Here is a 27,347-nt window from a genome sequence, read left to right on the forward strand (position 1 = left end):
GCGGAGAGGCCCGAGCTCGGCCCGAGGGGCCTGGGCCCCACAGCACCCCCGCTCCCTCCTCCACCCCTCTCAGCAACCCCGGTGCCCGGCTCCCTCGCCCACCCGCCCGATCGCTGGTTCTCTCTCCCTCTCTCTCTCCCTCTCTCTAGCTCTCTCTAGCTCTCTCTCTCTGGCTCGCAGGCTGACGTCACCTGCCCCTGAGCCGCCCGCGCTGATTGGCTGCGGGTGACGTCAGGGCCCTTTTTCTCTAGGCATGACCTCATCCTCCAAGCTCTCCCCCTCCCTCCCCGTCCCCCCTCCCCCTAGGCCTCCCCTCCCCCCACGGCCGCCGCAGTCCTCGCTTTCCCGAGCCAGAGCCGGAGCCCCGCAGCCCGGGTAAGGCGAGGCAGGCCCGTCGGGGCCCGGCCTTATCCGTCCGTCCGTCGGTCCGCGGACACCCGGGGGTGCGGGGAAGGGGCGGCGTGTGGCTGTGCGTGGGGGGGAGCGTGGGCGCGCGCCGTGGAGCGCCAGGCTGGACTGGGGGGGGAGCTGGCGGCGGCGGTGCGGGGCGGGTGGTGCGGGGCGGGGCGGACTGCGCCCGGTTCTCCCTTTGACCTTGGCCGGCCCGGCCCGGCGGCTGCGGCGGCTGAGCAGGCGGGCCTGGGCCGGGGGCGGCCGCACGAGGTGAGTGCGGGGATCCCTCCGCACCCCCTCGCGCCTGCCGGGCATTGCGGAGCCGCGGCTGACTGACGGACGCGCTGCCAGAGGCCGGGCTGGGAACCGGAGCGCGGTCCCCCTCCGGGCAGGTGAGCGACCCAATGGGGGGGAGGGGCGCCGGGGCTGAAGGTGAAGGGCAGGGCGGGGTCCAGGTGCGGGACCCCCTGCTCCCGGGCCGAGCTCGGGCTGCGCACCCCGCTGACCGGCCGGCCCAGTCGGGGTGCTGAGAAGAGGGTCTCCTGGCCCCCCCGGACAGCCAGCCCCCTCCCGCCTCCCCAGCAGTGGAGCGCACCTTTGTGTGTGCGGAGCCCCCTCCCCCCACGCTGGATTTCCTATCTGCGCCAGGCTGAGCCTGGGCCCAGCCTTCCTTTCCCCCATGGCTGTCCTCTTCCGATGAAGGGGTAGAGGGGGTGGCATTGTCAGGCAGTGGGCATCGTCTCCCTGCCTTGGTCCACACACGCTCACACGCTTACCTCCTGGGCCTTGGTAGATAGATGCTTGCACCCACCTGGGAAGGAGTGTGCGGATTTCAGTCTGACCCTGCAGCAGCCTGCATCCCAGGGCTGGGTGTACTGGGTGTACTGGGATCCCATGAGCTGTTGGGGATAAGAGGGAAGGAGGTGGGCAATGCAGTAGGTTGGAGATGGGGCCTGGTAAGGCCTGACTGGACCCAACTTGGACTGTATCCATCGGCTTTCCAAGGTTTGGGGCCAGGGAAGCAGGGACATTGTTGTCCACTCCCTCCCCCCAACACACATGCTAAGAGAAGGGACCTTTGGATTGGAGCCCACTAGCTCTTTCTTGTAGAACAGCCTGGTCCATCTAGGAGTGGAACAGAAAGGAAGCTTCGGATCCCTTCTCCCCTCCTCTTCTTTCCCTTCCTCCACTGACTGGTGCCTAGGAGGAAGGTCCAAGAGGTATCCATGTTCTTCAGGTCCTTCTCTGTGCCCTATCTTTGCTTGTGTCCAGTCACACAGGCAGCTCCTCCTGAGGCCAAGCATCTCCCAACTCCAGGTTGTAGCCACAGGGAGAGCAGGGGTGGATGCCTCCCCTCCTCTTTGCAGAAGGGCACTAGAGATGGGAAGAGCATTACCCTCTTTGTGGGCCTCTCCAGGAGGGAATGAGCATAGGTTCTGCTGAACTAGGCCCCTGGAAGCTAAAGGATCCCAGACTGGGACCTGGAACTTCAGGGTCACTAGTACTCAAGGAAGGCTGACCAGTCACTGACCAGAGGTGTTCAGTAAACATTTTTTGTTGGAATAAGCAAATGAGTGCTAAGTGGCTGCTGCTGCTGCTGCTTGGTTCCCCTTCTACCCAGGATTCTTTGGGATAAGGCAGGTCAGGTAGGGGAAATCCTCAGCAGAGAGGAGTCAGGAAGTCCATGCCAAAGCTGGTCCCTGCCAGTCTCATGAGGGAGATAGCATGCAAACACATATGTGCACAGAAGCTCCAGGCAGGATTCACTGGGGGTAATCTCAGGGAAGGTGCTGAGGCTAAGGGGGATGCAGTGCATTCTCAGATTTCCTGGCCTTCGGGCTGTCTTCAGGCCATCTTCGGATCTAGGTGCAGTGGGACAAGGGAAAGAGGTCGAAGGATAAAGGGTATCATGGCCCAGCCTCCACCAGGTACACCTTAACAGGCCTGCAAAAGGAGGGAGGGAGTTATCTGTGACTGACTCAGCTCAGAGCTGAGTCAAGTCAGTAAGCTTTATTAAATGCCTACTATGTGTGAGGCCCTTTGGCTCCAAAGACCAAAATGAAACTGTCTGCCCTCTAAGACCTCCGTCCTTCTGGGGAACACCAGCTTGGCCATAGTGGGATGCAGGGCTGTTCAGGAGCCTCAGGGCAGCTCGTTCCTCGAGTGGAACCCTCAGCCCCCAGCAGCTGTAGGTCCTTCACCAACACCATGAGCCATCAAGAATGCTGGGCAGATTGGTCTAGAGACCACTTTGAGGCTAGACTCTGACATTTTAGAACCCTATGACCTTGGCAAGTTGCTTCACTTCTGAGGTCCACCTCTAAAATGGGACTTCTCATACCATTAAATAACATTCTGATCATCTTAACATTAAAATGGGAATAATCATTTGCTACCTAGCTCGTGGGAGAACTAGGCTGCAACACTCTCCTCCTGTGGCCTGAGAAATGGCCCCCATTATCCTTCTGGAGCTGGCACTGTGGTTTTCCTGTGCCCCTTTTAGAGGAGAGGAAGCCTGAGTTGTCCATGACTTGCCCCATAGTCATACACTTCAGAAGGAGCCCCGCTGGAACTCCACTTGAGTTTGATTCTCCAGCTCCTGGTAGCCTTTGGGGTAAAGAGCAGAGTTTGAACAGAGGCGCCTTGCTCCTCCCTATCCAGGAGCCTTATGGGATGAGAGGGGCTGCTGCTTTAAAGGGGGATGGGAGGCAAACTGAGGAGACCAGGCTTGTCATGGAGTCACGGAAGATAAGTTCATCTCCATGGACCTTGGCTTCATCTTTACAATCAGAGGGTTGGGGCAGACTTGAGCAAGAAGAGCCTGGATGACCTGCCTAGGAGGGCCTAGGACTCTTTCCCACCAGTGGTAGAGATTTGCTGACTCATCTAGGCCTCAGTTTCCCCATCTCTAAAATGAGGAGATTGGACCAGAGGAACCTGGGGGACTTTCTTCTTCTCACAGATGTCTTGAGAACTGGAGTAGGCTCTACCTCTACCAGTGATTGAATTCTGTCCTTCTCAGGACAGGCTGTAGAAACAAATGGGTCAGGGTGGGGGGTTCTAGATGATCTCCAAGCATTTCTAGCACTGCCCCCATTAGCCTGCTTCCAAGAGACCTTTGGCCTAGCTGACCTGAGTGTCTCTTTTCCCAAGTCCCATCCCTGGGCAGCTGGTGTGCCAGCCCTTCTCTCTCCATTCCATTAAAGAATTGTGGAATCTTGGTCCCTCTAGCCCAACCTCCCACCCTCACCCCACTAGCAAAATTTTGGGAGAACAATTGATTTCAGCAAACATTTATTAAGCACTCATTGAGTACCAAGTACCTGGCTGGTTACCTGCCCCATGAAGTTACATTGTTATGGAGGGGGAATGATCTTCATAGCCCACCCACAAAGCCTTTGGAGAGAAAGGCCTGGCCTGGCCTGGCCTGACTTCCTGTGTAGGAGAGGTCAGGGTCTGTGCAAAGGCAGGGCCTAACTGGGGAGGACACTTTCCTTCCTTTTGTTCCCCCTCCCCCAGCCTTGGCTCTAGGCCCCAGGTGTGCAAAGATTCAGATGCAGTGCATTTGTGTGGACATGTGATCTCCAGTTAGTGCTGGGTTGTCCCTACAGCAGAGGGGGAACTAGGGCACACGTGTGTCTGTGAGCCTTCAGCTGGGTGGAGGGGTCCCTAGATGTGAAGTGAGGGCCTGTATGACCCACCTTGGACAAGGAGCCAGTGCTCTCTGGTCTCAGGAGCCCCTTCTTTTACATGAGGGATGAGCCAGCTCAAAGATACCACCCAGCCCTGACACTTACTGTGCACCTCTGCTTTGGTGTGGTGCTGAAGCGGACAGTGGGAGATGGACTGGGATGATCTGGATGGTGGGGCATGTTCTTGTTGTCCAGGATGTAGGTGTGCAGAAGGTTCCTGCGAGGGCACGATCTAGACCAAGGGTCGGTCGAGGGGAAGAGATCATGGGGCAGTGTGTCTCTGCTTCTGGGGAAGGTCCCTTGGGCTGATTCTTGGCCCCCAGCCTCCCTGCCCTAGGAGGGGCCTTTGCACTGCTGCAGTCCTAGGTCCTCCGTGGCTAAGAGGCATGAGGGGCTTTGTCCCCTCCCAAGAGACACCTTTTGTGGGTGGCATGGAAGGGGGCCAAAGGCCCGTCTGAGCTGGGTACTGCCTAGCAGTTCCTGAGAGAACTATAGAATGGTAGGGTCCCCAGCTTGGGCCAGTCATTTTTTTTTGGACGTTTGTCTAGGACAGACCTAAATTGATCACTAATGGATCCTCTAACACTTCTGCACTAATAATCGCTCTCCTCTGGACCCCTGCATGGGTTGACCCAATCGAAAAAGGTAGGACTGGAGCAAAGGTTGGCTAGGGTCAGGACAGGCCCAGTAGAGAAGCTGGAAGGAGACCCCCACCCTTGAAAGCTGGAGAAAAGAGGCTGGCAGGGCTGATTAGAGCAGGCCTTGGAAACCCTTCAGAGAGCAGAGCCTTCAAGAGTAATGACCCTGAAGTCTGGCAGGCTGAGGATTTCAAAGCACTTTTCTCATAAGAGCCCTGAGAAACAAAGGATATCAGAATTTTTCTTATTTTTCAGAAAAGAAAACTGAGGCTCAGCGTGATTCAGTGGCTGGCTTACCCAGGGCCTTCCAGCTAGCCTACAGTTGGGACTCAAGGCTGCCCAAGATGGGTCATGGATGAGAGATGTTGGAGGCAGGGAAGTCAGTTTTGGAGGTTGTTGGCATTGGATAATAAAGTGGTGAATGATAGAAGGGTTGGGGGGGGGAAGACTCCGCTCAGCGTTCCACATCCTGCCCATGCCTTGACATTGGCCATTCCCTCCCTCATCACCTGGAGAACCCCTCCAGCCTCCTCGAAGGGACCTGCTTCTCACCACACCTCCTTCCCCTCTCCAGATTACTTGGAATTGACTTCCCTGGGACCAGCTTTGACCATTCCCCAGAGCCCCTGGTGAAGAGGCTCCCCCGACCAGTGCAGGGTCAGTCTACAGCTTGGTCTTGGAGAGGAACCCTGGGACACACAACTGGAGACAGACTCAAACCCCATGCTCAGCGATTGCCTTCCTCTCCAACAGTCGAGTCTCTGTCCCTGACCCCCCAATGGGATGGAAGCTTATTGAGGCTCTTCTCCACTTTGTCTTTGCATGCCCAGCCTGGAGCACAAGGTGCTTAATCAGCACTCCTGAATGACAGGCTGAGGAGCCAGGCAGTGAGGAGCCATGGAACATTCTTAAGCAGAGGAGAGCCTTGATGAAACTTTTTGTATTTGTTTCTTCTGCATGGGTGGAGCTCCTCCTACTGTTCCTCTTGTGTTATATCAAACTAGCTCCTCTGTATTTTGACTTGAGCAGGTCCATGGGTGTCAGCATCTCTCTCCCTCATTTTAGCTCAGAGGACCTCCCTCTTGCAAGACTCTGGGAAAGTCTCCTCAGGTGCAGCCCCTCATGCCTGTCAAGGTGTGGCTCAGATGTCTCCCAGCCTGCCTGGCTCAGCTTGACTCCAGTGGGCACAGGGCTACCCAAATTGTACCAGACAGGACCATTTAGGCTTGAGCTCAGAAACTTGTCCTAACCAAAAGATCTATGCCAAAGAGGTGGGAGGGGGAAGGGGGGAGGTGGTGAGCTCTCCTCTCTGGAGGTCTGTGCTTGTCAACTATTGAACACTGGAGGCAGAGGTGTGTTCCTCCAGGGCTCTGTGCTAAGACCAGCCATTCACATAGGAAAGGAAGCCTGCTCCTGCCCTCGATAAGCTGACATGCCACTGATGAGGAAAGGCAGGGAGACATATAATTACATGTACATTCATATGTCTATACATGGGACACATAAGCCAGCTTCTGACTTGGAGAATGAGGAAGGACTCCTGCAGGAAATGCTGCTCCTCCTGGAGCCAGGGCCTTGGAGAGTCAAGGCTGGGGAAGAGGGCACGTGCCAAGCACAGAGGCAGCATGAAATAGGAAAGAAAAGGGCAGATGTGAGGAGCCACAGGCAGGTGCATTAGAGAACATGGAAGGGGAGAGATTCCAGTCATCAGCCTGGATCCCAAAGAGGAATCTGGATTTGATCCTGGAGACGCTTGATCAGGGGAGCCTGTGCTTTGGGAATCTCTACATTTCATGTGCAGGGTGGATTCTTGAGGGTAATAGCGAAGGTCATTTAGGAGGGAGGCCCATGTGCAGTGCCACTGGTAGTAGTGGGAGAGACAGACAGATCCAAGATGAGCCACTGGGGTGGAAACTAAATACATGGGGAAGAGAAGCTGAGACCCCAGTGATTGGAGGGATGCTGGCGCCCTTGGCAGAATCAGAAAGGTCTCGGAGCAGAGAGCTTGGGGGAAGGCTGGGGGCTGCCAGTGGCCCCCCCACTGCATCCTCCTGCAGTCCAGGCATGCTGGCATGAGGAGGCTGCTGCTGTGGTTGCTATGACTACCACAGAGGTGCTAACTTGCTAATGAGTCCCCTTGGGCCACAAATAACAGTATATATCCCAGTTAATTGGCCCAGGAAAGATTCCTTGGGACTACGCTGGAGGGCAGAAGGGAGGCCAAGCCTGGCCAGGGGACTATGGGTTTAGCTGGGGGGGAGGAAGTCACTTGGGATAAGGTCATCTTCAACAGAAGAGGCAATGGAGCTTTCTTAGGGGGTCACAAAGTTGGGATTTGAATCCAGACCCTTTACTCTACCGATGACATAGACCAGGAAAAGCCTGAAAGCTGAGGTCAGCTCCTGCTGTCCACAGCACCAGGGTGGGCACTCCATGATGCACAGCTGCCATCTTGGAATGTTTAAGGACTGAGCAGGCTCAGAGGGACAGTCACAACCAGGGTCCTGGTCAGAGACTCCCCAGTTCAATCCTAGAGGTGCTGACTCATCAGAACTCCTCTGGGAATCTTTTTGTTAAGTGCTTGGTTTACAGGAAGGGGGAATGGGCAGCAGGAGAGGAGGGAGAAGGATTACCATCTTCATGGAGAAGGGACCAGGTAACACAAACAATTGCTCCTGCCCTAAAAGGACTCCCATTCTCCTACAGGACATCCCAAGTAAACACAAAAGAAAGTAGGAGGTAAGTTTTCAGAGTGCTAACCCCACCCAGAGAAGGGCTCTTAGAGATGCTGAACCCTGAGAAGAGCTAAGGAAGGAAGGTCAGGAGGGGTGGAGCATAGTACGTGGAAAGGAGGGGTATGAAATCAACTTGGCTAGATCGGTGGGTCCAAGATGCTGAGGGGTTTGAATTTTACCCAGGAGACAGTAGGGAGCCAGGGTAGATATTTGAGTAGGAGAGTGACCTGGTCTGAATCTTCTGTAGGAAGATCTTTGGGGCAGCTGTATGTAAGATGCACACCAATTCCTGCCTCACATCCAGGAAAGAGGGGATAGGTGTCTGACAGGGAGTGGTGGCCATGAAGGAAGCTAGAGATGATGGTGAATACTGAAGGTGTTGTGTACTTGACCAGTCTGGTACCTGCTTGGGTGTTGGGCTGAAGCCAAGGGAAGGTCGCAGGTGATTCTGAGGTTGAGTTCCTGGAGGGCTGGTGGTGCCCTGGGCACAAAGAGGGGGTCTGGACAAGGGGCAGATAGGTGGCAGTCTGGTTTGGACCAGAATGTGGGACCTCAAGTGGAATGGCCAGCAGGGAGCTGTTGGGGTGGGCCCTGGGTTCTGGCTGTATTAATTTAGGTATCACTGGCATGGAAATGATCATTGAACCCATGGGAACTGGTGAGAACCAGCTCCTTGGGCAGGAGGAGGGAGTGAGGGGTGGGGGAAGGCTGGGGGGGAGAGAAGATATTTGGGGGTTGAGGTGAATGAGCTCAGCTGTGTTTGTTATTTTGGTTTTTAAATTTTACTTTATTTTGTTTCCAAATGAGAATCTACCTCCTCTCTCCCCTACCTTCTTCATCTCTCTCACTTTGTGAGCTTGTTGAGGGCAGCCCACTATCTTTTGTCTCTCTTTGTATCCCAAGGGCTTGGCATACAGTAAGGGTTTAATAAATGTTTTCTGATTGACTGACATCCCCAGGGTCACAGCTGAGCCAGGAGGCATCAAAATTGGCATATGAGGTCAAGGCTTTCCCATTTTCTGGTCTGGGTCACTTTCCACTGTACTCCCTCTTCTGAGCAGGGTCTGGTCTCTTCTCTTTCTGGGCGTCACTTTCTTCCTCTCTAAAATGAGGTGATTAGACAGCATGGTCCCTGAGGCCCATTTAGCTCATAAAGGAGTCACTCTGGAGACCCTTCTTGGAGGACCCCCAGGAATTCCCAGGGCCTCATGAGGAAGAGACCAGAACCATCCACCACCCAGAATAGGCTGCCTTGTGGAAGTGAGCTCTCCATCCCGCTGAGTGCTGGTGGGCTCCCTGGCCTTGTCCAGCTCTGAGAATCTGATTTAAAAGGGAGGGGCAAGGGGAGGGAGGCCTCCATTGCCCCCATCTCTGAGGATCCAATTAAACACTGTTTGTAAGGCTTAGCAGCACAGTGCTTGACACATATAAAGAGGTGATATTATGATGATGTTGAAAGGAGAGCTGGAGGGCCCCCTCAGAGCCATCTGTCCTTCTACTTGGGCTGTGCTCAATGCCTGCATTTCCAGGCATGCTCCCTGCTCTTTAGAGCCTGGCTTGAGGTCAGCAATGCAGCATCTTCTCTCTTTTCTCCTCCCAGTCTTGGGAGGAGACAAACTAAGTCTGTCTTGCCTTGGCTTTTTGTTTTGCTTGGACTTCTCTGTGAATAATGGAGGAGAAGCCCCTTGAGGGCAGGGACAGTCTCTGTTTGGCCCTTATTCTCCCTCCTATACACACACGTTAATAAATATTTGTCCAGTGAACGCCTCTGCCCGTATCCATTTGTTTGCCAAATCTCTGTCGCTCTTTCTCTGTTTCTGTCTCTGTCTGGGGAGGGGGAGAAGCAAGAGAATGAGCATTTAGGTGGCACCTCCGAGGTTACTGCCACTGTGCTAAGTGTTTTTAACAAGCCTCCTGTGCCCATCTTCTTCTCCCCCCCCCCCCTCCTCATCACCTCACACCTGGACCATTGCAGGAGCTGCTTGGGGGGGAGGGGGGCCTCCTGTCTCAGTCTATCTCACACTTAGCTCAAAGTGACCTTCCTAAAGCAACCTCTGACCTTGTCACACTGCTTTGTCGCAGCCCTTGCTGAGCCTTGACCTTTCTGTAGTCTTCTGCACCCTTATGTGCATTATGTGTGTCCCCAGAGGTTGGCAGCCACAATTATCCCCATTTTATAAAGGAGAAAGCTGAGGCAGAGATCGCTCAAGTGCCTTGACTTTGACCACACAAGTGGTAAGTGTCAGAGGTACAAGCCTCCTGACACCTATTCCAAGCCTCACTCAAGGGCCCCTCGGCAAGTCCAGTACCTCCACTTTATAGAGGAGGAAACCAAGGTTCATGGGGGTTAGGATGGAGTCCAAGGGCAGCTCTGCAAGGTGTACACAGCCACCCTTTCATGCCCTCTCTGGCTCCTTGGCTCCAGCCCCCATCTCCATGCCTTTGTCCTGGCTCTCTTTCAGGCCTGGGGTGCTCTCTTCCCTCCCCTCTGCTTCTAGAATCTTTGTCTTCCTTTGGGGCACAGTAGCATCACCTCCTCCAAGAGTCTCCTGGCTTTGGGTCCTAGCTGCATCTCCACCTCCCCACATTGTGTGTGTGTGGGGGGTGGGGTGGAGGAGGGAAAAGAGAGAGAGATCAGAGAGAGAGAAAGCAAGGAAATCAGGTGCAGGTTTGCCAGCCAGCCCAGGGATAGCTGACTCAGTGTGTCTCCTCTGGGCTCGGGTGGTCTGTGTGCTGAGTGTGGTAGGTGGCCTGATCATGGGCACAGGCTCAGTGGGTGAATGAGGTGGGGGAAGTGCAGGCATTCCTGGACTCTCCAAGGCCCACCAACCCTGCTGAGGTTGGAGAAGAACCCCTCAGGCTGAGCTTGGCAGGGCTGGAAGCCTCTGGGCACTAGCAGTTCTCCGAGGCTGGGCCCTCCCCCTTGGGGGGGGGGGGCGGTCCTGGCCATCCCGGCACAGAATTGAGGATTAGAGGTTTATGCTAATACTCCAGCCTGGTCACCCTAGGAAGATTACAGATTGCATTAACTGCAGACTGCCAAGGGATCTTGGTAGTCAAAAGCCTGGGGCGGGGGCAGGTCAACCTCAATTCCCACCCCTACCTCCTGGTTTATGGGTAAAACAGAAGGGAGGAAAGATGGAATAGCTTGTGCCCTCCCCTCGGAGCACCTGGGGATACACCTGGGCTCTTCCTAGGCCTCTGATCGAAGGGGCAGACTCCCCACCTCACTGGGTGACTGGCTGAGTCTTGGCACTGTGGCAACAGCCTCCTCCTGGTCTCTGGCTCAGGGAAACCTCAGAAATCCTGCAGGCAGCTCCCCAGCCCCACTCCGACTGCTCAATGGTGAGCGGAGCCCAGGAGCCCAGTGGGCCTGGCCAGCTGCTGATGGCTCCCTCTTGTCCCTCTCTGCAGGTCTGGCACCATGCGCAGCCATCCTGGCCTCTAGCCACCCCTCGCCCACGCCCCAGCAGCAGCATGGCTGGGGACCGGCTTCCTCGGAAAGTCATGGATGCCAAGAAGCTGGCTAGCCTTCTGCGCAGGGGAGCCGGGGGGCCCCTGGTCATAGATAGCCGCTCCTTTGTGGAGTACAACAGCGGGCATGTGCTCAGCTCGGTCAACATCTGCTGCTCCAAGCTGGTAAAGAGAAGACTACAGCAAGATAAGGTGTCCATCACAGAGCTCATCCAGCCAGCGTCCAGGCTGAAGGTAGGCAGCCCCTCCCTGCTGGGACAGGAGCACAGGATGGCAGAAGCAGCTGGTCTGGATGTGAGGCCCAGAGAGGGCAAGGGACAATGAGCAGAGCCAGGCTGCCGACAGGTCACAGGATGTGAAGGGGGTATGGAGCCCAACCGTCCATGTGACAGGTGGGGAAACTGAGACCCAGAGAGGGCAAGGGACAATGAGCAGAGCCAGGCTGCGGACAGGTCACAGGATGTGAAGGGGGTACGGGGCCCAACCGTCCATGTGACAGGTGGGGAAACTGAGCCTGAGTGATGTCCCCCAGCCCCCCAGTTAGCTAACAGAAAGAAACCCCAAGTAGCAGACTCCTCAGTCTGATGTGTTCAGCCTACTGGCTTGGTCCTCAAAGTCCACTGGGTGACCTTGGACTTGAGGCTCAGTCTCTTTGGGGGAGAGCCATGACTGTTTTCAGAGGCATTTGCCATCCTTCTCTACTCTCACTGTGTCCTTCCCACTGATGCCCACTCTCAGGAAAGGCTGGCACTGTAGGGCAGGCCTTGGAGGCAGGCAGTTCTGCTAGACTGAGGAAGGCCTGCCCCGAAGCCCCGCTTCCCCCAGAGGCCTTGTCCTGGCCCCTTAGCTTGAGCCCAGAACTAGGGTAGTCCCTAGAAGGCCTCCCCGCTTCCCATTTCTCCTGAGGTTGGGCAGTTTGGGGGAAAGCTGGGACAGCCCTGGGCCTGGGGGCATCCAGCCTGTACTGGCTGGAAGGCACCTTAGTGGACAGGAATGGGGTCCCAGTGATGGACCAGGGGCAGGGCAGAGAGGTGCAGGGCCTGGAAGGGCTCAGAGAGCCAGCTGCGGCCATCTGCCACCTCCCACCTCCCAGGCATTTGGTGGGCTTTTATTGGCTACCAGTGACATCACCCTGCTTTGGGGAGGGGGCCTGTCCCTCCCCCATGGCTCTGGCCTGGGGGGATGCACCTGCCTTTAGGGTCTTTGGTCCCTCCCCCTTCCATCTCCTATGATTTCTCCTGCCTTCATAGGCTCAGACCCATGGGAGCAGACCCACAGCTCCCCCTGCCCAAGACAGAGGGCCTCTGGCACTTCCTGAGCCTTCTTCCCTGGCTTTTGAGAGCTGGCATAGGTCATGCTCAGCCATGTCCAACTCCAGCCCCAAGGAGCCTAGGCCCAAGATCCCCTGTTTATGGGGAGATTTGAAGGAGGAGAGAGGCCCCTAGGCCTCCTCCACTCCAGAGCTCCCTGACTTTGTCCCATTCCTCCTGTCTTGTCAGCCCAGGCACCTGCCCTGCTCCCATCCTGGAAACCAGCTGGGTGATCATCTGTACACATGTGTTTGTGCATGAGCACGCATGTTTGTGGCCACACACATATCTGTATACATGGTCCACCCAAGAGAAGGAGGGAAGCTGCTTTGCAGAGAGTGGGGGAAGGACCAGATGATTGGAATGGCGGCATCAACCCTGCATTGTCCTGTCTGGGCCTTTTCCCTCCTGTCATGGATAGGCTGGGCTAACTCGTTCTCCCACTGGGGACCAAACAGGAGTGGAGAATCCTGGGACCTAGCAGGGAAACTGCTGCACCAAAGTCAGGTTTCCAGGCTTCTGGCCCCTGCCCACAGGGGCCTCCCTCAAGCCAGAGGTACCCTCACATCTTGGGGGAGGTGGAGCTCTGTGGGGGCAGGCAGGTGTCTGAGGCCCTGACTGCGGCTCCTTCCCCCACCCCCAGGTGGAAGCTGAGGAGAGGCAGGATGTGGTAGTGTATGACCAGAGCACTCGTGATGCCAGCGTCCTGGCCGCTGACAGCTTCCTCTCCATCCTGCTCAGTAAGCTGGACAGCTGCTTCCACAGCGTCTCCATCCTCACAGGTAGGAGGGAGTGGGAGGGCATCTGTCACCATGCTGTTCCTCTGCCTGTCCTCTGAGCCTTGGCTCAGCAGACACTGACTAGGGTCCTGGTCTGGCCCGTTCCTCCAAAGCTCTTTTGTGATGGCTTTCCAGGTGAGGAAACTGAGGCCTCTGGGTGGCCTCCATCATTTAAAGAGGCAGTGAGTCCTGGGCCCATGTGCCTGGCAGTGAGTGGGGGGCAGACACAGGGGACCCTGGAGCAGCTGAGATCAGACCCTGCTACCCCCAGGAAGCTGGAAGTCCAGACAGATGGGTGTCAATAGGTGTCATCTCGTCTCCTGCCAGTGGAGGCCAGTTCCTTTGTTCACTTAGCAAACATTTATTGGGCACCTACTGTGTGCACAGGAGTAGGGAGGTGGCTGCCAGGTCCTTGTCATCTGCTTCCTTGTTGTTCTTGTCCTTCTGCCTCAGGGCCACTTGAGGTGGGTCAGTACTGGGGGTTTGGGGGGCAGGGGTGCCTTGTGTCAGAACCTCAGTACCCAGAGTCTGCTGCATCGTGTGCTCTTGTTCTGAGCCCAACGTTTCCCTGGGGGACCTTGCCAAGGCCTCAGCCACAGCCACCTCCTGATGCCTCGTCCTCGCTTCACACCCCTTGGTGTATAAATAGCCCTAGCAGGCTGCGGGAGCCACCCACACTGATGTACCTGATCAGAGCCAACATTGTCTCGGGGCATCCTAGGGAAGGCAGTCTGTGCGCTTGGCTTGGGGGTCAGGCCTGTTAGCCTGGGGAAAGGAGGGGGCCAGGGGGTCTTGGGCTCCCAGAAGAGAGGCTGGGGCACAGTCCTGCTTGGCCAGAACCTCTCTTCTCTAAGAGGCAGCTCAGTGGCCAGTAGATAGAAAGCTGGGCCTGGAACCAGGAAGATCAAACCTTTCCTAGCTGCATGACCCTGGTCAAGTCATTTTACCTCTCTCTCTGCCTCAGTTTCCTCATCTGTAAAATGGGGATAACAAGAGTACCTCACCCCCTGCCAGGGTTGTTGGGAAAACCCAGTCAGATTTGTAAAGTACTTAGCATAGTCTCTGGAACCTGGTGGGCCCTTAATCAATGTGTTTCCATCCTTCTGTCTTTCCTTCCTTCCTTCCTTCCTTCCTTCCGTCTCTTCCCTTTCAAAAGTCCACTGAATCAGTGACTCCAAGGTCATACCCCTCTCCCCTCCATACCCCTGCATGTGTACATGGATGCACACAGGCACACACACATACTTAAGCACACACATTCACATGTATTCTCACACACTCATACACACACATTCATACTCTCACATGCATGTGCACATGTACTCCCTCCCTCATCAGTTACAGTTACCCACATCCCACCCTCTGGAATATGTAGGAAGAAAGAGAAGAATTAGATGGAATGGAGAGAAGCTCCATTTGAGCTCTAACTCCAATGAGTCAGAGACCAGAGCTGCCTCGAGCACCATTGGCCTCCCATGGGAGGTAGTGAACTACCTGTCACAAAAGGCTTGGTGGTTTAGGAAATCCAGGGAAGAAGAGGCCCCTGGGAGGCTTGGGTGGTCATGGCTGTTCCAGGAGGTCCATCTGAATATAGAGCCTTGAAGGATGGATAGAAATGGAAGAAGGGAGTGCTCCGCATTGAGGTTGCCCTCACACTGGGTGTCCAGAGGCTGCCAAGTCCTCTATCCTTCCTCCCTGCCGTCTCACCTTCTTCTTTCCCATTATTGAGCCGCCATAACTGGAGGTTTTCAGGCAAAGGCGTTCATTTGTTGGTCAAGACGAAGACAAGGGAATTCTCGTTCAGGTGCTTCTGGGAGCCTGGGATTTTGTGACTACCTGAGTCTGTGATTAAGTAGAAAATGACCCAAGGAGTTTTGCTCCCCACCCTTAGATTCTGCTCAGGAAATAATGGGGCCGCCTGCCCGGGTGGGCCACCTTGCCACCGAAGCCTGATTCTTGTGCCCTTGGATTCATATTAGAGCTCTGGCAAGAGGGACGGGAGGGGCGGTACTGAGTGTCCCAGGAGACACCCCACCGCTGCCCACTCTGCCTGGAGTTGGGTGCCTCATCTACCCTGGGGACGAATGGGAAAGCGGAGTTCACACCCTGGACAGCCAAAGTGGAGAAGGCCCTGGTCTCACCGTGAGCATGGATGGATTCCCAGGGTTGGAAGAGTCTAGATCCCCAACCATTGCTGGAGGTCTTGAAGGAAGGAGAGGGCACTGGCTCCTGAGGCCACCCCTTGTACGGTGGCACAGTTCTGGGGGTTAGGATGTGCTTTCCTGATGTAGCAAACCAGAATCAGCTGCTTTGTAGCCTTCCTCCCACTGGCCCCCACCCCCAAGCCTGTATCTCCAGGGCCCAAGCCCCCTCAGATACTTGAGGACAGCCCTTCCAGCCAGGGCTGGGGTTGCTGTATTCCTGACATGCCCCTCCTCCATTCTCCCCCAATCTTGGATTCATGAGTCCAAGTGGGAGCCTTCATGTGTATCCCCATTTAGAATGTCTCCCTGGAGTGGGCCCATAGGGGCTCGCCTATACATTTGATAGAACACTATCTAGGTCATCAAACTAGTCACTGATAAAGATGTTCAGTAGCACAGGGCCAAGCACAGAGCTCTGGGGCACTCTGCTGGAGACCTCCTCTGGGGTGCCGTTGACCAGTTAATGACGACCCTTGGAGTCCACCCATTCAGCCAGCCAGTCTGCAGGCATTTATTAAGTACCTACCGTGAGCCACACACTGGATACAAACCAGGCAAGACCAGGGGTCATGGCCTCCAGGAATTCCCAGTCTAATGGGGGAGATGCCTCTAGAAGTGAGGGACATACCATGTATGGGGGAAAAGGGAAGGTACTAGCAGGGGGGAGACTGGGAAAGACCCCTGAAGGAAACGTGCTTGGAGATGAGTCCTGAAGGAAGCTAGGACAAATGCCCAGAGTCAGGAAACAGACGAGGTGATGGGGTGCCCCTAGATGGATTGGCTCCAAGCCTATGCCAGGTAGGGACACTTGGGGGCACCATAATGCACAGAGCACCTGGCCTGGAGTTGGGAAAACTCATCCTCCTGAGTCAAATGTGGCCTCAGACACTTGGCTGTATGACTCTGGGCAAGTCACTTCCCCCGTTTGCCTCAGTTTTCTCATCTGTAAAATGAGCCAGGGAAGGAAATGACCCACCACTCAAGTATCTCTGTCAAGAAAACCCCAAATGGGGTCACAGAGTCAGACCAGAGACAGCATTGTATCCTATTGGCCCCATCCTAGGGGAGACCACGCAGAATCACCACATCCAGATGAACGGGACCCTGTAGGATGGGGGCAGCTCAGGGCTCCCGTCCAGCCCACAGCCTTTGGCATAGGCCCACAGAGAGTACCCGACGAGTGGGGGAACCTTTGCCCAGGCTGATATGCAGCTTCTCCCTGCCCATCAAGGGAGGGAGGGAGCGTGGTCCAGCAGGATCTGTTCCTGACGGGTTTGGGGTAGACCTCCAAAGCCACCACCATTGTGGAGAGCTAAGGGAACCTCGGAGCTTTAAGGCAGGGGTGAGGGGGACAACCATCATGGGGGGCTCTGCAGCCCCTAGCACCCAGGGGATCAGCTCTGTGGTTCTAAAAATGCCACCAGCAAAGGACAGCAAAGCTGTCCCTTTAAGCTGGCTCAGGGTCCCAGGACCATGGGAGGCCCCTCTGCATGTCTGTGTGCTGAGTAAGGAATGCAGGGCTGCATGCCTGACCTGTTAGCTCGGCAGTCTCCTCTCCTGTCTGCTGCCCAGGCAGCCCTGAGCAAACTTGGGTTGGGCAATGTGGTGCTGGTGAACCTCCTGGGACCTGCCAGGCTCCCATCTGGCTTGGCCTACGGCAGGCAGGGAGGTAACTGCTGAAAGGTTCGATGCCCGGATGCCTGGGACCATTCTGGCACACACTCGAAGTCCCCTAATGCTAGAGGCAGGCCAGGCCCTTGGAGGCAGGAGTGTAGGGAGAGACAAGGCAGGTATAGGGTGGGCTGCACACAGGGGAGGGGGCCAAAGCAGGCAGTGCCTTCTCAGAAGCCTAGAAGGGAATGCTTCCAGCTTGCCTCAGTCCCCTGCCCCCAGTCTGGGCCTTTCCCAGGGAGACTTTTCTGAGTCCCTGGGCATGGGTGGGCACACACATGTACACACATATGTGTACACTCACACACAACTTGGCCTCTGGCAGAGGCTGGCCGAAGGAGGGGGGAGGGCGTTGGCCAGGCCTCTGACCTGCATAGTTCCTTGCTGCGGTCAGTGGCTGGCAGCTGCCAGTATGACACACCTCTCTTTACTTAGACCATGTCATCTTGTCCCCAGGCATGTGTGTGTAGCAGGGGGGGAGGTATCTGAGTATGTGTGTAGAGTGGGTGCTTACTCATGCACACACCCACACCCCACATACCACATTACCCCCCCCACACACACACCCCATATCACACTCACATCCACACCCGCATACCCCACACACACCTATACACACACATACCCCTTCTTCCTGGCCTTCAGAGAACAGCAGGTGTCCAGTCAGTGGAAAGGGGCTGGGAGAACCTGAGGATAGCCCAGGTTTGATGGTAGACCTCAGACAGGGCCATGAGGCTGATAGAGGGGAGTCAAAGCAGGCTTCCCAGGGAACAGGGCAGGGGATCCAGGCCCATGAGTTCAGCTCCAACTGGCTAAGGTTGCAAGAGAGGATGGTGAGGGCCTAGGGACATCATTCCAGGCCCATGAGCAAAGATCTGGAGGTGGAAAAGCATTGGGGAGGCCTCAGAAAGTGCAGCTGTTCAGTGGGATAAGGAAGAAGGGCCGCTGGGAAGAGCCTTGAATGTCAGGCTACCCTGTCCTGTAAAAGGTGGACTGTCACTGCTGATTTTTCCCTGGGACCAGGAGGATCACTGGATCAGATCTGTGCTTTTGCAAGATTCCTCTGGCTTGGCATCTGGGCCCTCATGATCTTGGGCTGCCCTAAAGCCCTGGCAGCCCCGCTAGCCACAAGACACAGGTCAGAGGTCAACTCCTGGGAGGAGGGACTCTAATCTTGGACCTTCGGGAGAGTATTTCCAGGCCTCCATCTGCCCCGTCCCTGATGGAGATCCCCATGTGCTTGTCAAGTTGAGGTCTTGCTTCACCCTCGGACTTCCAGGGGAGATGCCTGTTTGGCCTAAAGTCTTCTCTTACAACTCCTGCCCACTGTGCCCAGTTTGGCCCTTAAGGCTAAGCTCGAGTCAGCCTTTCCTTATGACAGTCCTCCCAAGTGTTGGATCCACTCCCACCCCCTCATTGGGAATCAAGCCTTGGGCCTGGATCCCAGTCAGGCTCTGAGTAAGGTCGTATCTTCCTGGCCTTCCCCAGAATCGGATCCTTCTCCAAGCTGAGGCCAACAGGAATTGAAAATATTTCCTCTCCCTTCTTCCTCCCCAGAGGGTCCTCCCTCCCACTGCAGCCTGGGGGAAGCCCCTCAGATGATGTCAGTCCCCCACACACACACACCTTATCTGTTGGGGCTGTCCCAGCCAAGCCCCCTCCCCTGCCCTGCCCTTTGGGAAGCTGGAAGAGGACAAGCTTAATGTTGGCAGTGCCAGCTCCCTTCTCTGTTGGGGTTCCCCATCCTTTCAGCACCACCCCCTTGTAACCTCAGCATCATCCTCTCCTCTCCTCTCCCTCCCCCTGCACCTCTCCTGCAGTGCCCAGCCTCATTCCTTCTCCCCATCGGCTCCCACGTCAGGCCCTCCTGTCCATGTACCACCTGGGCTGGCCTTTTCCCTCCCTCACAAGGCCTGGGCTTGGCATGACTCACCTGGTCCTCTCAAGTGCCAATATACACTTCCCAAGTCCTGGTTCTGATGATGGGGTCCAGGGTTCCAAGCCTAGGTTCTGGGAAAAGAATATTGTAATGCCTGTATTTCAATACAATGCATTTCCTTTTTAATTTTCAGTGAACAAGAATTTATTTTCTTTCCCTCTCATCCTCTCCCAAAAAAGAAGGAAAGTCTTGTAGCCAGTATCCATGCTCTTGCAAAGCAAACTTCCACACTGACTGTGTCTGGAATTGTGCATCCCTTCAAGCCCCTTGACCCCCCCCCAGCCCCTGCACGCAGCCTCTCAAGCTGTGACTTATGGCTCCATCGGTCGCCCCAGGACTTGGTGTTGTATTGTTGGCATTCCTGGTCCTGCCCCGCTCCCTCTGCATCTGCCCCTTCAAGTCTTTCTAGGTTTCAGCACTGCTTGGGCACAGTGCCTTCCCTCAAGTGCCCTGACCAGAACTCATCCAGCCATTCCCTAGTGCAAGAGCAGCCTCTTGTCTCCCAGGACTTTGACAGCCCAGAAATAGCTCCCATTGGTAGTTGGTGCACAAGAGACCTTTGGGTTTTTTTTTAGAGTTGTATGTATTTTATTTTGCGCGTTGAAAACTAGATTCAGGAGCAGGGTTGCTGGGCATCACCAGATGGATAGCTGTCCAACATTTCCGTGGGACCAAGGAACCCTGCTCTGGGATCAGAGGCTGAGGCCTCAACCTAGCATTTAAGAGCACCTCCCCTGCTTTCTTTCCAAAGGTCAGAGAGGATGGGCCTCTGGAAAAGATCTCAGGAAATCCTAGGCTCTGGTCCTTTCTCAGATGCTCCTGGGCCACGGGACCCTGAGCCCAAGGCTCTTGGCTGTGGGATGGTGACTCATAAGCACCCTCACTTCTCCAGGCTGACATGAGGCTCCAATGTGGGGTCTGGGCCCTGACAGGTCAGAGGCTTTTCCTCAATGCTGGCTCCACTTGACCAAGGTCATATAGGGAGAAGAGCCCCCCAGGCTTCTACTTCAGGGGGTGTCCACATTAGCATGCTCTCAGCTGCCTCTCAGGGCTGGACACAGGGTCAGGGTAACCAGAGCCCACACATATCTATGCTGGGGTGCCACTTGCAGGCAGGGATATGATTCCCTGGGAGCACTCCTAGGCATCTGACCCTTACAGCCCTGGCAAAGCCCCACCCCAGATGGGGAGGGAGAGCCAGAATGGAATGGAGGAGCACTCTGGGGAGTGGAAGGGGGGGAACTAGGAGCAAAAGAGAGAAGTTTCTCTCTGTGCCTTCTCCCTGGGGTGACTGACACAAGGGCATAGCCAGCCCTACAGCAGCAGTAACCATGAGCAATGCCTGCTCCTGCCCTGGCCACTCTGGCTGCTGTGACTTCTGCTCAGCTGGGCGTCACTCTGAAGCATGCTGGGCCCCCTAATTAGCCAGGCTGGGATGTGGGTGGGGTGAGGGGGGGCCTATAAATCTGCCCTGAAACAGGCCCTGGCCAAAGTAGCTGGACTTTCTGGGCTCACCTGGGGGGAGAGGTGACGGTGCCCCTGGCGCAGGGCAAGGGCATTGCCCGTCAGCCACCCCCCACTAACCACTTGGCATTTCCATCCACAGGAGGCTTTGCCACCTTCTCCTCTTGCTTCCCCGGCCTCTGCGAAGGGAAACCAGCTGCCAGCCTGCCCATGAGCCTCTCCCAGCCCTGCCTGCCTGTGGCCAGTGTGGCTCTGACTCGCATTCTCCCTCACCTTTACCTGGGCTCCCAGAAGGATGTCCTTAACCAGGTGGGTATGGGCCCCTCCCACTTCAGACATAGCCCCTGCCAGTGGCCTGATGTCGTCACCATCATCCTTATAAATAATAATACTAGCTGGGATTTCTGTAGCGCTTTGTGGTTTACAAAGTAGTGGACATGCTCATCTCCTTGATGCATGACAACCCTGAGAGAAGCATGCTGTTATCACCCCATTTTACAGATGAGGAACTGAGGCACAATATGTGAAGCTAGTAGGTAACAGAGGCTCAATTTCAGGCCCCATCGGGGTTAGAGGGGGATGGTGATGGGCCTCCTGCCCCACAACAAGGCAGCATGCTTGAGGCCCGAAGCCAGCTTCTGGGACTCTCCAGGAGAAGCTGGCACACCCTCCTCCAAGGCCACCCACTGCCTGGGAGGTTGAAGGAGTCTTGGGTTCTCTGGAGGCCTGGCCAGGGACCCGGGAAACCCAGGTTCCAGCCCATCCTGCCTTCCTGTATGACACTGGGCAAGTCCTCTCCCCACTGTGGGCCTTAGTTTCCTCATGTGTAAGTCAAGGGGCTGAGCGTTGCTGTGGTCTTTGGAAGGGTGCCCTCCCTGGGATGTCTCTGGAGCCCCCCTCAGCCTTAGCTCTGCCTATGTAGGACCTGATGACCCGCAATGGGATAAGCTATGTCCTGAATGCAAGTAACTCCTGCCCGAAACCAGACTTCATCTGCGAGAGCCGCTTCATGCGCATTCCTGTGAATGACAGTTACTGCGAAAAGCTGCTGCCTTGGCTGGACAAGTCCATTGAGTTCATAGGTGAGGGAATGGGGGAGTCCAAGGATCCTGGGCTTGGGGCTGCAGGGGAGGGGAGGGCCCCGAACGCAGCTGGGCTGGCCAGGGTGACCAGGAGGGGCAAGGGAGACAGAGGGCTCTGGGCCTGGTCTGGAAGGTACTTCCACCCCCTGAGAGCCACTCTGTCCCCCACTGTCCTCAGACAAGGCCAAGCTGTCCAGCTGCCAAGTGATTGTACACTGTCTGGCCGGCATCTCCCGCTCAGCCACCATTGCCATTGCATACATCATGAAGACCATGGGCATGTCCTCGGATGACGCCTACAGGTGACCCCAGCTGCTCCTTGCACAGATTGAGGGGTGGGGTGGTGTTTGTGCAGGCAGGGCCCCAGGGGTGCCATTCGTCCTTGGTGCCCCAGGGCATGGCTGGAGCCTGACCCTAACCCTAATACTGAGGACTAAACTTTCTCATGACTGGGAGTCAGAACATCTGCTCCAGCCAGGCGTCTGGCTGGGTTCAGATCTGGGCTCAGTTTCTCTCTCCATAGAGCCTGCTTGGCCCAGCTGATTCCCAAGGTTCCTCCATCAAGCCCTGGCTCTCCTCATTTGTGCAGACCCCCAGGCTGGGAGGGACTCCAGGGTTCCTTGTTCCTCCCTCGGGCCTCCCTGGGGTGGTGGGCTGGCACAGCGTGGGGCAGAGGAAGCCCTTGCCAATCCCGTGTGGCCCTCCGCAGGTTTGTGAAGGACCGGCGCCCATCTATCTCCCCCAACTTCAACTTCCTGGGCCAGCTGCTGGAGTATGAGCGCAGCCTGAAACTGCTGAATGCCCTAAAGGCCGAGGGGGAGCCTGCAGCCCCGGGGCCGGCTGAGCCCCCACCTCCTCCAGCCCAACCTCCTCAGCCACCACCATCTACCTCAGAGCCCGGAGGGGAGGGCGGCTCCCTGGCACCCTCCACCAAGCCACTGTGTGCCAGCGCTCTCCAGCAGGGCCTCCGTGGGCTCCACCTGTCCTCTGAGCGCATCCAGGACACCAACCGCCTCAAGCGCTCCTTCTCCCTGGACATAAAGTCAGCTTATGCCCCCAGCAGGCGACCTGATGTCCCAGGGCCCCCCGATCCTGGGGAGGCTCCCAAATTCTGCAAGCTAGACAGCCCCTCCGGAGTGACCCCCAGCCCCGATAGTCCTGACCGGCCAGGGCTGGGGGCCGATGTGCCCCTGGAGGTCAAGCCTCGGCTAAGGAGGAAACACAGGCATTCTGCCACGTCTCCGGGCCACAGCCTCAGTCTGAACTTTGGCGCTGCCCCCAAATCAGGGCCAGCGTCTGGTGGAGGGGAGGACAGCCGGCTGGGCCTCTCTGTCCACGGCCTACCCGGCCCTGGCCCAGGAGGCTGGGCTTTGCCCCTGGACTCCCCTGGGACACCCTCCCCCGAGGGGCCCTGGTACTTGAACCCAGAGGGTGCTGGGGGCAGTGGGGCACCCCCGGCCCTCTTCCCAGCAGCCTCCTTCGGCCGGGCTGGCCTTCAGGGCAATGGCAGTGTGGACCTGAGACTGAGGGACAAACCCCGAGCAGAGTCCCGGGACGGCAGGCACAGCTGGCATGAAGACCCTGGGCCAGAGAAAGCTTTCAAGCGGAGAAGCTGCCAGATGGAGTTTGAGGAGGGCATGGTGGAGGGCCGGGCACGGGAGGACCTGGGGAACATCAGCAAGCAGGCCAGCTTCTCAGGAAGCATGGAGATAATCGAGGTGTCCTGACAGCTGCGGGCGGGGGAGGGGGGACATGTGAAGGGGGGAGGGGGTATTTATGAGATAGGCAGGCTGTGCCCGGCGCACCCTGCCCAGTGGAGGAGGGAGTCTCGGCCTCTGTTCTGGGCCCCTCCGGCACCCTTGATGGCCTGGGCACCCTCTGGTTGCTGTCTGTGCCTCTGGGCAGGTGGGCCCTTGGTCGGGGGAAGGCCGCCCCTGTGCTGCCCCTCCTTCTCTGCAGCCACCTGCTCAGACCCGCCGGAGTGGGGTCACTGGGGGCTTTTTTTATTTATCGAAGCTGTTCATTCTGGCAATGACTCACCACTCGCAGGGCCTTCCTGAAGCTCTGTTTTTACTGTACGGTATTTAAATTGAAACACACGTTTCTAAGCAATACGAGGCCGCCACCTGGTTCCCTTTGGTAGCACCTGGGGGCAGAAGGCACATGGGGCCCAGATCCCCCCCCTCCCCACAGAGGCTGCTTTCATGCACTTTTTATGTAAGAAAAAGGAAAAAAAAACTTTGCCACAAACTGAGCCGCGGAACCTCCTGCCCCCTCCCCCCAATCTCCTCCCTTGCCTCCCCTCCTACACCCTCCTGGCCTCTTCTCTGCCCTCCTCCTTTGCTGCAGTCAGGCTATAATGGAGACAAGGCCCATGGTGGGATGAATGGGGTCTTAGGAGTCCCAGGGGGAGCAGGAAAGAGAAGGGGTTGTTGGCTGCCTCTGGGGGACATGGGCCCTTCTTGCTTAGTACCCAGGTGATGGGGTGACAAACAGGGTGGGGCCCTGAGGCCGGGAACAGAGCCAGTATTGAGTCACTTCTGGGCCCCCCCCCCAGGGTCCTTCCTGCTTGAAGGGTCCAGAGTGAGTGTGTATGTGTAAATGTGAATGTGTGTGCACACGTGTGTGTGTGTGTGTGTGTGGCACATGGGGTGAGGGTAGAGGGCAGCTGCCTGTTACACTCTGTCCCCACCCATGCCCTACTGCGAGCCTAGCAGCCTTTAGGGAAGACTGTTCTCAGGGTTACAATGGGGGAGTGGGGACTGAGGGATGCAGCTGTTCTTGGCCTGTCATGGCTGCTCTCCCACCCTTCTGGGCTGTTTCCCCCATTCCTCCTCCCTCCCTCCTGGGCCAGTAGGTATTTGGAGACCTTATCTCTGCCCCAATCCAAAAGCCTTTGGCTAGAAGAAAGTCTCTGCTCTGGCCTTTTGCCCCACCCCCAATCTGCTCTCAGCCCTTTGGAGTGTATGGGACAGCCCCCATCCCTACTGTGTGACCCTACTAAGGAAGACCCTCTCAAGCCTCAGTTTCCTCATCTCGAAAATGAGTGGATTAGACTCTAGCTGTGGTATTTAAGCTACCCCTCCCTAGGGGTTGGGCATTGTGATGCCCTTCCAGGGAGACCTCCAGCCCTTGGCCCCTGACCCTGTCTCCATCCTTTCCAGGGCTGTGCTAAGGAGGCATCAGGCAGGTGCCAGGGTCCAGACTCCCAGCACCCTGCCACCTCCAGCCCTTTTCTCCATTTCTTGTTCTCTGTGTATCCAATACAAAGTGGTCTCAGGGGTCTCTGCCTCCTGGTGACGTGGATCACCAAATTCCAGCCTGGGAGTGTCCCTGTGTCCTGGGCAGTAGGGGCAGGCCATCTGGGCTTGCTTGGCCAGGGACCTTCAGCAGTCCCTCCCCAGGGTGGTGCCTGGGGCAGGGGAGGGGGAGAGGCAGGAGGGGGTGACAGAAGAGGCCTTGGCCTTTGGAAGCCTTCACTGGCCCCTGTCTTTTCTGCTCATCCGGCTCCTGCTCGCTCTTCCCCTGGCCCTCCATACCTCTGCTCAGTCCTCTTCCAGCTCCCTCCTTTCCTCTGCCCCTCCCCTTGTGACTGGCCCTGTCCTCCCCTTCTTTCACCCCCACCTCCCAGATAAGATAAGCTATCTTGGTTGTGTTTGCAATCCACGGATTAGAGAATTAAGTATTTATTATTATTATTAATTATTATTATTAATTATGATGTAAATTTGCCTCCTGGTCTTTGTTGACTTGAGTTTCGAGGTGACTTGGTGTGAATTCCACTCTGGTCACCCCTCCCCCACAGCTGTCTGGGAGATGGCTGAGTGAGGCTGTCCTCCGCCTGGGGTCACAGATGGAGGGCAGGCTGGGGGATGGGGGCGCCTTTTCTCCCTCTCCTCTCCCCCCATCTCTAGAGTCACTGACTTGTGACCAGGGTCCCCAAGATCCTCTCTTGGACTTGTATTTTGAGATCCTAAGCTGTCCCTTCTTCCCGGACTCAGGAGGGCTGAGCTGTAGGCTGAGCTGGCAGTCCTGCCTGGCAGGGTCAGCTGGGACTCAGGGATACATGGGGGTTCCCAGAGCAGAGGGCAGTGAGGAATAAGGCTTCCTGACTCGTCCTGGGACCCAGGGGTGAGAGGTGGCACCTACCCCCTCCATGAGACCAGCAATGGGGAGAGGAGAAGGGGGCTGTGAATTGGATGTCTTTGTGCTGACTGGTTCTGGGGGCTCCAGGCTGAGCCCTCCTCAGAACCATCCACCCAGCCAGGCCACATCAAATCCCCTTCTCTGTAGACCCTGCTCTCTGGCCTCTCTCCTCCCCACTATAGCCTGTCCAGCCTGGCCCCTTACTCTTAGGTCAAAGGATGGACAGCGCCTCCTGCCTGACTGGGCCTCCCCTTCTGGTCCCATCCCATCCCTTCCTCCCTCGCCCCCCCCCCCAGGTCACGGCTGATTGGGAGGGGCCCGGCTGCCCCTCTACCTGGTGGAGTTATTTATTAGTGACCGGCGGCGGCCGGCCTTTCCTTCCCTCTTTCTGTTTCTTTCTTTTGTATTTGAAAACAACGTGTTGTAATAAAGACTCCTATAGATGTTTCCTCATGGCCTCAGCTTGAGTTTCTCTCTGGGTGGGGGCATATGTCTCAGAAAGGTTGTCACTGACATCAGCATGACATGGAGGGGAGTCATAGAATAGCCACAGGCCCTGTCTTTGGGGTTCTGCCAGTCTGAGCAATGGCAATGCAGGGGGAGGGAGCAGACCCAGGGTCTGCCTTCAGGGAAATGAGGTCCCAGGGTTGGAGAAACAAGGGATCCTGAGCTGACTTCCCATTTGCTCTAAAAACGATGTGATTCTAAGGCACAGAGAACACCAAGGGATAAGAGACCCCAATGTGCAGAACTGTAAGGGGGTCTTGCAGACTGCCCACTGGGGCTACCTCCTTACTTAGGCGCTGTCAGGCCTGGTCCTAGGGCGTGCAGGTGGGGGCTGTCCACATCCTAGTCACCTTCATGACACCTCCCTAAGCCATAGAGGGGCTGAGAGGTAGGGGAAGCTTCATTCAGAAGGGTCCATACGTTCACGCCAAGCGTCACTATATAGTGTCTTGTCCAGTGGAGGTCAATAACTCTTCATCGGTTCCCCTATGTTGAGGTCTGCAGCGAAATTTCAAAGGACTTCCTGCTAGGAGGGAAGGGGGAAGAGAATTGACCTCTAGAGGGTCAGTGGAGCCTTAGGAGGAGGAGCATTTAGGGTGGATTTCAAGGGGCTGCTGGCTGGAAGAAGGGGAAATTTGGGAGGAAGGCAGAGGAGAGGCACAGAATGAGCCCCATGGGCCCACAGAATGGCCAGAGCCACATTCAAATGCACTTGGCCAGTATCTAACACAATGAATAAAAATACAATAAAATACAGATATTATTACATTGGAAGAGTGAGCGCATGCAGCCTGTGGGGGAGAGGGGGAGCCTGAAGGTCCAGCTGAGCAATGTGGGGGCAACGGAGCCCTTTAGGAACCAGCTCTGAGCCGTGACTGGGAGCCCCACTGAGTGGCCTCCCAGACTTCCATGGCTCCCCTTCCCTACGGGGGATTCCAGCTTCCATTTGAGGGGTGTCTTCATGTTCATCTGACTGAATCACAATTGATGACCCATTGACAACGAGGAGCTGGGAGAGCTGGGGTAGAAAGCCCCCCCCCCCCCCCACACACACACATTTTTGGCTGGAATCAAAGACCATTCTCCCTCCAGTGGGGAGGGGCCTTCTCCGTGGACACCTAGTTTGATAGAAAGAGAAGAGCTGGCTCCACTGCTCAGCTAAGGTTGACTTCAGTTTCCCCACCTGTAAAGGAGGTAGGTCTTACTGTCCAGCACCGGCCATAGATGAGCCTCTGGGAAGGAGAGAGGAAAGAGGAGCTGCCCTGGGCAGGGGCCTCAGAGGTTCCCTGGGCCACCCCGACCCCCACTTCTCA

At 56.4% G+C, this 27,347-nt stretch overlaps 1 protein-coding gene across 3 annotated transcripts; it reads left to right on the plus strand.

Annotated features, from left to right (window-relative positions):
* Positions 1–297: 297 nt before the first annotated feature.
* On the plus strand, positions 298–25,976 carry DUSP8 (dual specificity phosphatase 8). 3 transcript variants are annotated; one of them, XM_072639507.1, is made up of 7 exons: positions 298–375; positions 10,873–11,166; positions 12,886–13,024; positions 20,442–20,608; positions 21,222–21,381; positions 21,560–21,683; positions 22,091–25,976. In XM_072639507.1, exons 2-7 carry the CDS (start codon positions 10,936–10,938, stop codon positions 23,106–23,108), a joined length of 1,839 nt encoding a protein of 612 aa, XP_072495608.1. In that variant the 5' UTR covers positions 298–375; positions 10,873–10,935; the 3' UTR covers positions 23,109–25,976. The 3 variants fall into 3 exon arrangements, with proteins under 3 accessions (XP_072495608.1, XP_072495609.1, XP_072495607.1); XM_072639508.1 differs by lacking the exon at positions 298–375 and adding an exon at positions 696–785; XM_072639506.1 differs by lacking the exon at positions 298–375 and having other exon boundaries at positions 8,199–11,166.
* Positions 25,977–27,347: the final 1,371 nt, after the last annotated feature.

This window comes from Notamacropus eugenii, chromosome 2 (assembly GCF_028372415.1).
Source record: "Notamacropus eugenii isolate mMacEug1 chromosome 2, mMacEug1.pri_v2, whole genome shotgun sequence".
In the NCBI taxonomy this organism is placed as follows: Eukaryota; Metazoa; Chordata; class Mammalia; order Diprotodontia; family Macropodidae; genus Notamacropus; species Notamacropus eugenii.

Bases quoted from the DNA above. Each gene is read 5' to 3' on its own strand.
- DUSP8 (XM_072639506.1), top strand. From the start codon at position 10,801: ATGGTGAGCGGAGCCCAGGAGCCCAGTGGGCCTGGCCAGCTGCTGATG. The intron at 13,025-20,441 runs GTAGGAGGGAGT...TTCCATCCACAG, and splicing joins CAGCGTCTCCATCCTCACAG to GAGGCTTTGCCACCTTCTCC. The intron at 21,382-21,559 runs GTGAGGGAATGG...CACTGTCCTCAG, and splicing joins CAAGTCCATTGAGTTCATAG to ACAAGGCCAAGCTGTCCAGC.